The sequence below is a fragment of the Carcharodon carcharias genome, chromosome 10 (assembly GCF_017639515.1).
Source record: "Carcharodon carcharias isolate sCarCar2 chromosome 10, sCarCar2.pri, whole genome shotgun sequence".
Classification (NCBI taxonomy): domain Eukaryota; kingdom Metazoa; phylum Chordata; class Chondrichthyes; order Lamniformes; family Lamnidae; genus Carcharodon; species Carcharodon carcharias.
The window spans coordinates 143,113,524-143,126,376 of record NC_054476.1 but is presented as its reverse complement, the minus strand read 5'-3'; the positions used below and the strand labels follow the sequence as shown (position 1 = coordinate 143,126,376).

The 12,853-nt window shown below is 46.3% G+C and overlaps 1 protein-coding gene across 1 annotated transcript in view; it reads left to right on the top strand.

Annotated features, from left to right (window-relative positions):
• Positions 1–8,165, top strand: part of unc119a (unc-119 homolog a (C. elegans)) — a 36,896-nt gene extending 28,731 nt beyond the window's left edge. Inside the window, exons 4-5 of the mRNA XM_041197729.1 lie at positions 592–764; positions 6,960–8,165. Of these exons, the coding sequence (XP_041053663.1) occupies positions 592–764; positions 6,960–7,072 (286 nt within the window). The 3' untranslated portion in view covers positions 7,073–8,165. The remainder of the gene's footprint in view (positions 1–591; positions 765–6,959) is intronic.
• The last annotated feature ends 4,688 nt before the right edge of the window (positions 8,166–12,853 follow it).

The window sequence follows — 12,853 nt, the reverse complement described above, 5'->3', positions numbered from 1 at the left end:
TCCGACAGTGCGCCGCTCCCTCGGCCCTGCCCCTCCGACAGTGCGCCGCTCCCTCGGCCCTGCCCCTCCGACAGTGCGCCGCTCCCTCGGCCCTGCCCCTCCGACAGTGCGCCGCTCCCTCGGCCCTGCCCCTCCGACAGTGCGCCGCTGACCCTGACAGTGCTGCCCCTCCCTCAGTGCCGCTCCCTCGTTGCCGCTCCCCCGACAGTGCGCCGCTCCCTCGGCCCTGCCCCTCCGACAGTGCGCTGCCCCTCCCACAGTGTGCCGCTGCCCCTGACAGTGTGCCCCTCCCACACTGTGCCACTCCCTCGGTGCTGCCCCTCCCACAGTGCACCGCTGCCCCTCCCACAGTGCGCCGCTCCCCTGACTGTGTGCCCCTCCCTCAGTGCTGCCCCTCCCACACTATGCCACTACCTCGGCGCTGCCCCTCCCACACTGGAATTATCGGCCTGGATTATGGGGCTGTAGTCTCTGGAGCGGGACTCAAACCTACAACCGCGAGATTTAGAGGTCCCTGTGTGCTACCTACTGAGCCCAATTTTGGACAATGTCATGGTGCAGATATCAATCACAGCTTCCTTCTGTCTGCAGGGTGGAATTCACAGTGGGTGACAAGCCAATCAACAGCTTCAGAATGATTGAGAGACACTACTTCCGGGACCAGCTGCTGAAGAGCTTTGACTTTGAGTTTGGTTTCTGCATCCCCAGCAGCAAGAACACATGTGAGCACATCTACGAGTTTCCCCAGCTCTCCGAGGAACTCAGTGAGTATGGGAGCAGCCTTGTGAGGCCTTCTACCCTATTGATGATCTCATCTTCGATATTGGTTACTTGGGGCAAGTTTCTGCCGCTGGGGCAGTGAACAAATACATGGTGCAAGTTCCTGATTCAGCCAAAGGCAAATTGACATATCTTTTGACCCATTTTTAAATCTCTGTCAAACTTGTTTAAAGAACTCTGGTGGAGACTTAACATAGCAAAAAGAAGAAGCCATTCAGCTCCTTATTAGATTTGTGTCAGAACTCTTTTTACCCGTTTTGGTTCCGTATCCCTTGATACCCTTCCCCAACAAAACTCTATCATTCTCAGTTTTGAAATTTTAAATTGACCTCGTCCACCCCAGCCCCAAACATTTTGAGGGGAGAGAGTTCCAGATTTTCACTTCCCTCTGTGTGAGGAAGTGCTTCCTGACATCACCCCTGAACGGCCTGGCTCGAATTTTAACATTCTGCCCCTTTGTTCTAGATTCCCCAACCAGAGGAAATTGTTTCTCTCTATCTACCTTACTGAATCCTTTAATCATCCTAAATACTTCAATTCGATCGCCCCTTAAAGCTTCCTTAGTCATGGGAATACAAACCTAGTCAATGCATTTGATAGAGGTGCTCAAAATCATGAGGGGTCTGGACAGAGTAAATCAGGAGAAACTGTTCCCACTCGTGAAAGGATCGAGAACGAGAGGGCACAAATTTAAAGTAATTAGTAAAAGAAGCAATAGCGATATGAAGAGAAACTTTTTCACACAGTGAGTGGTTAAGATCTGGAATGCACTGTCTGAGTATGGTGGAGGCAGGTTCAATTGAGGCATTCAAGAGGGAATTAGATTGGGAAGAATGTGCAGGGTTACAGGGAGAAGGTGGGGGAATGACACTAGGTGAATTGCTCATTTGGAGAGCTGGTGCGGACACGATGGGCTGAATGGTCATCTGGGCCAATTCTGTGTTTCTGTGTCAGTCCTCATAATTTAACCCTTTTAGCCTCTTGAAAGGGGAAATAGAGAAGCTCTTAACTAGTATGATAGTGTAGTGGTGATCTCATGGGACTGATAATCCAGAAAACATGAGTTCAAATCCCACCAGGGACATTTCAGAACTTCAAATTCAGTTTAAAAAATACTTGTAAATTTTATATATTTAGTAAAAGTGATAGTGAAGCTATCAGTATCATAAGAACCCAACTAGTTCACCAATGACCTATAGGGAAGGAAACTTGCTATCCTTGCCCAGTCTGGGTATGTAGCTCCAGTCTCAGTTCAGTGGGGTTGATTCTTAACTGCCTTCATAATGGGCCAGTGAGACACTCAGTTGTATGAAAACTGGTGGTTTAAGAAAGTGGCTCACCATATTTCTCGGATAATTAACGATGGGAGCAAATGACACCTTGCCAGCGAAGTTCTCATCCTGAGAATGAGCATTAAGCCTTCTGCTTTATCAACTCCAGAACCTCTCTCACTCTTCATCCTCCATCCGAGCCTCTGAGTAGAACTCTCGCCTCTGAGCTGGAAGGCTGTGGCATCGCACCACCATGGAAACTTCGGCCCCATAATCTAGGCCATCACCCCAAATGCTAAAGGAATGCTGCACTGTCAGAGGGTCAGTACTGAGGGAGTCAGAAGGTTATGGGTTTAAGCCCCATTCTAGGATTTAGTGCATAATCTAGGCTGACAGTCCAGCACTCTCATTACTGTGCTGGAAGCATTGAGGGAATGCTGCGCTGTCGGAGGGTCAGTACTCAGGGAGCACTGCACTGTCGGAGGTTCAGCACTGAGGGAGTGCTGCACTGTTGGAGGGTCAGTACTGAGGGAGTGAGGGACTGTCAGAGGGTCGTTACTGAGAGAGTGCTGCACTGTTGGACGGTGAATCCTGAGGCAGTGTTCCAAGGCTCGAGGGTCAGTACTGAGCAAGTGCTGGACGGTTGGACAGTCAGTATTGAAGGAGTGCTGCACTGTCGGAGGGTCAGCGCTGAGCAGGTGCTGGACGGTCAGACGGCCAGTGCTGAGAAAATGCTGCACTGAAGGAGTGCTGCGCTGTCGGAAGGCCAGTACTGAGGGAGTGTCACGCTGTTGGTGGGCCAGTACTGAGGGAATGCTGTACTGTTGGAGGGTTCAATGAAGAGTGCAGGAGAGCATGCCAGGAGCAGCACCAGGCTTACCTAAAAATGAGGTGTCAACCTGGTGAAGCTACAACACAGGACTATTTGCGTGCCAAACAGCATAAGCAGCAATTGATAGACAGAGCTAAGCAATCCCACAACCAATGGATCAGATCTAAACTCTGCAGTCCTGCACATCCAGTCGTGAATGGTGGTGGACAATTAAATAACTCATTGGAGGAGGAGGCTCCACAAGTATCCCCATCCTCAATGTTGGAGGAACCAAGCACATCAGCACAAAAGATAAAGCTGAAGCATTTGCTACAATCTTCAGCCTGAAGTGCCGAGTGGATAATCCATCTCAGCCTCCTCCAGAGGTCCCCAGCATCACAGATGCCAGTCTTCAGCCAATTCAGTTCACTCCATTTGATATCAAGAAACGGCTGAAGGCAGTGGATACTGCTATGGGCCCTGACAATATTCCAGCAATAGTACTAAAGACTTGTGTTGCAGAACTTGTCGAGCCCCTAGCCAAGCTGCTCCAGTACAGCTACAACACTGGCATCTACCTGGCTCTGTGGAAAATTGCTCAGGTATGTCCTGTACACAAAAAGCAGGATAAATCCAACCCAGCCAATTACCGCCCCATCAGTCTACTCTCCATCAGTAAAGTAATGCAAGGAGTCATCATCAGTGCTATCAAGCGGCACTTGTTTAGCAAAAATCTGCTCACTGATGCTCAGTTTGGGTTCCATCAGGGCCACTCAGCTCCTGATCTCATTACAACCTTAGTTCAAACATGGACAAAAGAGCTGAACTCCCGAGGTGAGGTGACAGTGACTGCCCTTGACATCAAGGCTGCATTTGACCGAGTGTGGCATCAAGGAGCCGAGCAAAACTGGAGTCAATGAGAAATCGGGGGGAAACTCTCCACTGGTTGGAGTCATACCTAGCACAAAGGAAGATGGTTATGGTTGTGGTTGTCGGAGGTCAGTCACTTCAACTCCAGGACATCACTGCAGGAGTTCTCAGGATAGTGTCCTCAGCCCAGCCATCTTCAGCTGCTTCATCAATGACCTTCCTTCCATCATAAGGTCAGAAGTGGGGATGTTTGCTGATTGCACAATGTTCAGCACCATTCGTGACTCCTCAGGTACTGAAGCAGTCCATGTCCAAATGCAACAAGACCTGGACATTATCCAGGCTTGGGCTGACAAGCGGCAAGTAACATCCACACCACACAAGTGTCAGGCAATGGCCATTTCCAACAAGAGAGAATCCAACCATTGCCCCTTGATGTTCAATGGCATTACCATCACTGAATCCCCCACTATCAGCACCCTGGGGGTTACCATTGACCAGAAACTGAACTGGACTAGCCATATGAATACTGTGGCTACAAGCACAGGTCAGGGGCTAGGAATCCTGCGATGAGTAAATCACCTCCTGACTCCCCAAAGGCTGTCCACTATCTGTAAGGCACAAGTCGGGAGTGTGATGGAATAGTCTCTACTTGCCTGGATGAGTGTAGCTCCCACAACACTCAGGAAGCTTGACATCGTCCAGGACAAAGCAGCCTGTTTGATTGGCACCACACCCACAAACATTCATTCCCTCCACCACCGACGCACAGTAGCAGCAGTGTGTACCATTTACAAGATGCACTGCAGGAATTCACCAAGGTTCCTTAGGGAGCACCTTCCAAACCCACAACTGCAACCATCCAGAAGGACAAAGGCAGCAGGGACATAAGAACACCACCACCTCAAGTCACTCACCATCCTGACTTGGAAATATATCGCCGTTTCTTCACTGTCACTGAGGCAAAATCCTGGAACTCGCTCCCTAACAGCACTGTGGGTGTACCTACACCACAGGGACTGCAGCGGTTCAAGAAGGCAGCTCACCACCACCTTCTCAAGGGAAACTAGGGATGCGCAATGAATGCTGGCCCAGCCAGCAAAGCCCACATTCTGTAAATGAATTTTGAAAGAAGTACTGACTGGCAGATTGTTGGAGGGGCAGTACCAAGGGAAAGTCACCGCTGAAGGAGAACCAGACTGTCATAGGATCAGTACTGAGGGAGCGCTGTACTGTCAGAGCATCAGTGCTGATGGAGCGGTGGACAGCCAGAAGGTCAGCACTGAGGGAGTGCTGCACTGTCGCAGAGTCAGTACTGAGGGAGTGCTGACTGGCAGACTGTCGTAGGGTCAGTACTGAGGGAGCGCCAGACTGTCGGGGGGTTGGTACTGAAGGACTGCTGCATTGTCGGAGGGTCAGTACTGAGGGAGTGCCAGACTGTCGTAGGATCAATACTGAGGGAGCACTTCACTGTTGGAAGGTCGAAACTGAGGGAGCACTGCACTGCATTGGAAGGTGACTGCTGAGGGAGCACGGAATGTCTAAGGATCAATACTGAGGGAACGTTGCACTGTCAGAGAGACAGTACTGAGTGAGTGCCGCATTGTAGGAGGCACAGTACTGAGGGGGCGCTGCACTGTCGGAGGGGCAGTACTGAGGGAGCGCTGCACTGTTAGAGTTGTCGTCTTTCTGGTGTAATGTTAAACTGAGATCCCGCCTACCTTGTCAAGTGAACGTGAATGATTGGCCATTCCTATTGGACGAAGAGCACAGAGGGAGTTCTCCCTGGTATACCAACTAATAGGTACCCATCAGCCATTCATGGTAGACTTTTCATTGTTTGAGTATGTATAAGCTGTAAGTAATTTCATCATCTTTTGTGGTTCCTCTTGCCACTGAAGAGTCCACTGCGAAATCCACATTGACACCCACAGAACTGGCAGTTCATGTTGTTGTTGCTTTGGGGTATTTCAGCTCTGCCTCTGGCCTTCCTCTGGGTGCTTTGGCTATTGCTCATTCGAAGAAGATGGTTCTTGAAACATAGCTGAATCAAATTTTACTGCTTGCCTCCATTAGGGCCAGTCGGCTGCACTGTTTTCTCAAGAGAGGTGGTCTGCAATGCAGTAGTCTGTAAGGCTCTTTATTTTGGGTGGTGTTGTATTATTTGTACTGACCACCTTGATGTCATTTCTCCATCAAACAACCTCACTAAAATAGAATATCTCGTCAGTCCGTGTTGTTGGTGAGATCTTTCTCTGTTGAAATTAACTGCTGCATTTCCTATATTACAACAGTGACTAAATTTCAAAAGCACTTACTTGGCTGTAATGAACTTTGGGAAATTATAAATAGTGTTAGCAGAGTTAGTAAGAAGAAACCGTTTCCAGTGGCTAAAGCATCAATAACCAGAGGTCACAGACTTAAGACAAGTGAAGAGGGCACACAGTAGAACTCATACCTTCACCACACTGTGTTAAGTCAACATTATTACAATTAAGCAGCTCTTCCTTGAGACTTTTCCATGCCTGATTATTGCGCTGTAACTACAAAGCTGTTAAAAGAAATCCTTTTATGATGAGCTTCCATCTCACTGAGAAGGATTTAGGCCAATTCACATTCAAGAACCTTCTCTGAAAACTCTGCTCACATTTTTGGCAGCTGAGACAATTCACAACATTCTAAGACAACAATACTCTTTAAAAAAGAAAAGTCAATTCATCCTATCTCCCAATGTTAACAGATCCTTTAAAAAATTCCAGGATCCGGATCTGTCTCTTCACCAAATACTAATCAGTTCGTCTTGAGCCATACCCTATCTGTTTACCAAGTTGCATTAATTAGTTTTTGAGATATGTTGTTTACAGGTAAACACACTAACAGGGCAAAAACCTCTGTCCACCTTCAGTGGAGGAGGTAATAATTGTCAAAAGAACCAGAGATGCCTTGAGGAAACCTATCTTTAACACAATGAGTTATGATGACCCGACAGGCCGGTGGAAGCAGATTCAGTAGTAACTTTCAAAAGGAAATTGGATAGATTACTTGAAAAGAATGCAAGGCTCTGGGAAAGAAGCAGGGGAGTGGGACTAATTGTATAGTTCTTTCTCTGAGCTGGCAAATGCACGATGGGCAAATGGCCTCCTCTGTGCTGTATCATTCTATGATTCTCTGAGGAGGTGGTGAAGGATTCCATATAAATGTAAGTTCTTCTTTCTTCTTGCCCACAGTACGGGAGATGGTCACTCGACCCTACCAGACCCAGTCAGACAGTTTCTACTTCGTGGACAACAAGTTGGTGATGCACAACAAGGCCGATTATGCCTATGGGAACGGGCCATGAGAAGGCGGCCAGGTCTTTGCTACTTCCGACTCCATAGCACCCACCTCGGGGAGACCGAGTCTGCAGAACGCCAAGAGCAACAATGGGAATGCCAATACTGGGACCCTCTGGTTAACCAAATCTCACTCCTAACTCGACTAACCCTGCTTCTAACTGCGTGCTAACTTAAACCAATCAGGATAACTCTTCAAATGTCGCCATTGCTCCCATTTCATCATGAAAATTATTTTTAAGTTATCTGCATTTTAAGATCGAGGGTTGAGTTCACATTCCAGCATCAACCAACCCCCCTCCTTCATCCCAGAGACGGCAGCCTGGTTCCCTGCACGGGGGATAGGGGATAGCTTCACAATGGCTTTGAGTTTAACCCATCAGTCTTCACGTCTCCCCACGTGTCTGCTGAAAATGCTGCTCGAGACCGGCTCCCCCCCCTCCCCCAAACCTTAGTCCTAATTCCCGGTAAGACAGGGGTAAAGAAGGGAAATTGTTAGGAATAAATTAAATTTGCACACCAGTAAATGTTAGCCCAGCGATGCACCTGTTTCCATTCATCTGATCCCAGTTTTGAGGCAAATTCATATTGAGCATGTCTTTATTTAATTTGGGAATCAGTCCTCCATCAAAATGTCTAACACTGGGATTTAAATTGAGATTGGTGTTTAGTTCTCCAGCGATCTGTCAGGAGTGAGCCTGCAGGTTTCTCTGTTTGGTGTTCTCTGTGTGTGTGCGTGTGCGCGTGCGTGTGTGTGTTTTATTTGATTAATTTATGGTAAACTCGACCCGGCAGCAAAGCAGCCACACAAGCAGTGCGGGATCGAGCATTTAGTGTATTCCAAGTGCTCCGTCGTGACCCCTGTTTCTAGTGCTTGACCTTTGACACTTGAATTAAATATTTATTTTTTAAGTAGAACTGGACAAGGAGGAAAGAAGTCAAATTGTTTTCCCAGTCCTTTGTGCTGATTGTTTTTCTTTTCTCAGTCCGTGAGGATTTGTTGAGATCTGTATTGAGTTTCTCGCTCTCTAATGTTAAGGTGTTGAATGCAGTGTCATTGAAAAGATTTCTCAACATATGTATAAAAAAAACTTTGAAAAAGATGCACCCAGTGTGGTATTTTGTAGTTTTGTCTTTATCCTGTCTCTGTTCAGGTCTGCACCCCATTTAATAGAGGTGGTGGTGGGACGATCTCTCTGCTGCCCCCACCAGGCCACTCCAGTAATACATCAGTTGATGGCCGACAGTCTGTGTATCCTATGGATCCTGTGCTAGGGTTCATGCACAACTGGGTGTGGTAATTGAGATACACAATCATGAGAGGATCTCTGAGGATCAAACAGGCCTGTGCTTAGTTGGCTGATTTTAGATAAGATGTTGGTAAAGTTGCTGCAAGTCTGTCTCAAAACCCCCCCCCTCCCCCCAACACTTTTGCCAACCAGTGATCAAACATTCTGCCAGCATTCATAATTGAGGTTAGTATGTGTAAAGTGGCAAGTTAATTCATCATAGCCAGATAGGATTGAGACGGGTTCCCTTCACGTTGATGCCACACAATCTCTAGGTTCTCGTGCTTGGGTTGTGGGTACACATTCAACCTATTGAAAAGTCACTGTAGAAAGAGGGTTTAAATTAGCCCAGTTGACTTTGCAAATGCCCCTTTGGCCAAACAGCACTTTGAGATTGCAAATAGTCTGATTCAGCCTGAGACTGTTCGGGAATGGAACGGAATCGGTGACATGGGAGTGGAGTTTGTGGACAATGGCTTCTGTTTTCCCCACGTTTAGCCAGAGGAAATTACAATTTATCCAAGACCAGCAGTCTGACAGCTGAGACATGGCTAGATTAGTACATCATCCAGGCTCTCCGTGTCAAAGGTGAGTACTCAGAAAGGAACTCCAGCATTAACCTGACGTTAGGCAGTGGATCTATTTGGCAAACCAGGTTTGTTCTGCAGAATTGTTTCCAACAGCAGTGTGGTGTTCACTGTTAGATCATTTCTCCTTTCAGCCCTTATCTTTCAATTGATCTCTGAGCTCAGTTTGAGATTGTATTGCTTTTAATGTCTTTCTCCTTTGGGGCTTTGGAGGGAGACACCCCAGCCCTGGAGAGTTAGTAAGTTTCTGAGGTTTTGGTTTTCTGGGTGAGAGAGACTTAACCCATTCCACCCATCTCCCCCCCTCCGCCATTGGTGCCTCTCTTCATTCTGCCAGAGCTGTTTTCAACTGGGCCACTAGAGGGTGCGATTCAGTTGGCAATTCTCTAGCTGAGTTCAGGAACTCTGAAAGATGCAGCTTCCCTTCATAAGTAACTATTGTAAGAAATGTTTCTGAGACGAGTGAAGTAAAGGAGCGAAGCTGCTCCTCTGCTGCAATCTCTCCCTCCAGTCCTACCCTCACACTGCTCCTCATTGTATCTTCAAAGAGTTAATTTATGTGGTTTTGACTGCTCCTCAGTTGTTTTATTACAATTCTACTGCTCTAACAATAAAAGTTCATCTAATGTCTTGTGAACATTGGGCCAGTTTATATCCTGTCCTTTGGTTCTGCAATCACTAATAGCTTTTGTTTTGATATGCTTACTGTCCTATCAGCTAGAGCCTTCTGATAGCCAATGTGTCACTGGGTACCATCTGGAGAATTTAACAGACAGTGCAGTCTGCATCACAAGCCAGTGCTGTTCTAACTATTGAAATGTAGTGACTAGATTGAAGCTTGTCTTGACTTACAATACATACATATGCAAGTATATTTTCAGTTTAACAATGAAATGTACAGCGATGTTAATTCTCATCCCATACTGTTTCTGCTCTGAGTTCTGCTTAGTCCCATTGTCTGGTTTATGGGGATTGTGTTAATGTGACCTGCTGTTCACACCTGAAGTCAGTTACCAACGTCTTTTGCTGCTAAAAGCTCCCATCATACCAGGTGATACACAATCCAGACAGAGACTTTGCAGTCAGTGGCAAGTTAATTCAAGAACAGCTATATGGCGCCTCCCCCCACCCCCCCCCCCCCCCCTACTTTTCCATCACAACATTTGTTCATCTTCATCACCTCTCTACCACTTCTGCTCAGGGCTCTGATGAAGTGAGCACACTGGAAATATTATGACCTATCTATTTTCTCACATGCTGCTTGACCTGCCAAATATTTCTTTTGAATGAGACATTAAACTGCGGCCCCATTTTCCCTCTGGGGTGGAGGTGAAAGATCCCACTGCACTATTGGAAAAGACCAGAAGAATTCTCCTCGGTGTTCTGGTCAATATTTATCACTGTCAATATCACCACCTTTCAAAGATTTGTGAATATTCACCTCATGTTCCCAACTCTGTAGGTAAGCCAGTGTATCATCCCTTTGCGGCCCTCGATGTACTGAAATGTCCTAAAGGCAGCCATCTGACCATCACTATTTTTGTCACTGGAACAAGTTTCCAATGACAGCAAAACTTACTTTTTATTTCAGATTTCCAGCATGTATTAGAAATACACAGCAGGTCAGAGAGAGGTTAACAGGGTGCAATCAGAACTCAAACAAACTGAACGAAGGTCCCAGTGAGGCCTTAACTCTGTTTGCTGACCCTGAATAGCTTGTGCATATCTGGTATTTTCTGTTTTTAATCCTAATGTCCAGCTGGGCAGAAACACTAACTCCTGCTACCACCGAACAGGAAACAGAAATTGGGCAGTCAGCTCCCACACTGACCACTGGCGCATGTGTGGTTTCTTCAATCGCTAATGTCCTCATTGTGCGTCCCAAAATCTCGCCTCCTGTCTGCTCCCTTTGCTGCTTCCGCTACTGCTCCCTTCACTGGTTCTCTTTGCATCCCCGCACCCCCCTGCTTCAACCTTTGGTACCCTTGCTGCCAATTTCGCTTTGCCCTTCCACACCCTGCTACACATTTCAGAAGAGAGCCGTGGGGGAGGGAACCAGAACAGTGTTGTGTTTTCTTCTTTTGTCTTTGTTGGTTTTAATGCAGGCAGCTGTCAGTGACATCACAGGCGTGTGCAGGAAGTGCTCCTCCTGTGGCACAATAAAAGCAGCCAAGTAGTAAAGCTCATCAGATTACTGTAGTGATGAAATAAACTTAACCAGTAAATCTTGCTGAATTCTCAACCCTCTGTGGATGAACAAGTAACAGGGAAACTGAAATTATACCATGGGAGCAAGCAGCTTAGCAAGTGTCTGAAAGCAGAGGCTTTAATGCACAAAAATAGTACAGAGAGAAGTTTCAGATATGTACATTCTGATCCACGTCCGAGTACCTTGATAGGTGAATCCAGGAATGTGTTTCACACGGGTGCACTATTGATATAGCTGCGTGTGTGTGTGTGTGTGTGTGTGTGTGTATGTGTATGAATGATTGGGTGTGTGTAATTTTACATCTTTACACAGTTCCCATTCCATTCTGAATTGCAAAGTCCATATTTATGATGAAAGCACATCATAGGGTAACCTGCACCCGCTCTGGCGAGTGGAAATGCAGCACTACAGTGGTATGAAGGCGTCGTTACATCATGACATTTACATAGGCAGTTACCATTATAAATGTGGACATGGAAATTTATCTTAGAAAATAAAAATATAGACAATGTATGATTTTAAAATAGGAACCAAATTGCTCTGGTCTATTTGAATAATAAATGTTCCTGATTCCTATGTGAAAGCAGATTGATATATATCACTTTAAAACATAATATAAAATATATACAGGTTTTAACAGTAATAGCCTCTTTGTTCTAAATAATTGAAGGAGGGCTTCAATGAAGGGCTTCTTATCAACCTGTTGCTGTTCTTAACACAACACCTTTCCAACAGAATGTGCTCTCTCTTTCTGGTCAGGATTTGATCCCTAACATTTCTGTGCTTTATCTTTAACCAAAAGAATGAATCAATTCCCATCAGTTTATCCCACCACAGAGTGCAACAGATTAGGCCATGACTTCATGCGTGTCAAGACCCAAACTTCATCCCAAATTATGGGAACAGGGTCATTTCCATAAAATCCAGCAGTGTCAGAGTGGAACCATTCAAACGACAAGAGACATGGAGAACCCAATGAAAATATTCCACCAGTGTTTTGCCATTCTCTCCTCTAAACTCGCCCTCACCCATTTTCTCCATCCTCTCCTTAAGCTCTCACCCCCTTCCGACCTTATCTCTCTTAAATTGACCTCTCGCCACCCACCAACCTCTCACTCCTCTCTCTCTACAATTTTGCTCAATATGCACTTGACAAATGGCTGAAGTACTGATACTGTGCTTCCTGCAACAGCCCAGGAATGTCCATGTCTGCAAAGTTGGGACACATACTGAGACACATGCAGTCTCACACACACATACACAGTCATGATCATGCACCGTCAGACACATGCAGTCACATTCATACAGACACATGCACTGTCTCACATGCAATATTGGTCACATGTACTGTCGTGCGCAGTCAAACCCAGACTGGCACATGCAATGTCCCACATACACTTTTAGACATGCAGTCGCATGCACAAATTGACATGTGCTGCCACGTGGAGACACACACTTGTGCTATCAGATGCACACTGACGTATATTTTCATACTGTCACATGTGCCATATGATGTCATGCAAACACTGATGCACACAGAATCAATTATTTTAGTCTTTATGTTTCCAGAAGGCATAGTGAAACTTTTTCTCAATTGTAATGTGACAATTGTACAGTTGCCTGATCTGGGGTTATCATATCCGGGTATAATGACAGAGCATGATCTTACTACAGGTGCCATCCCTCCATTTAAATGAGAGCCTT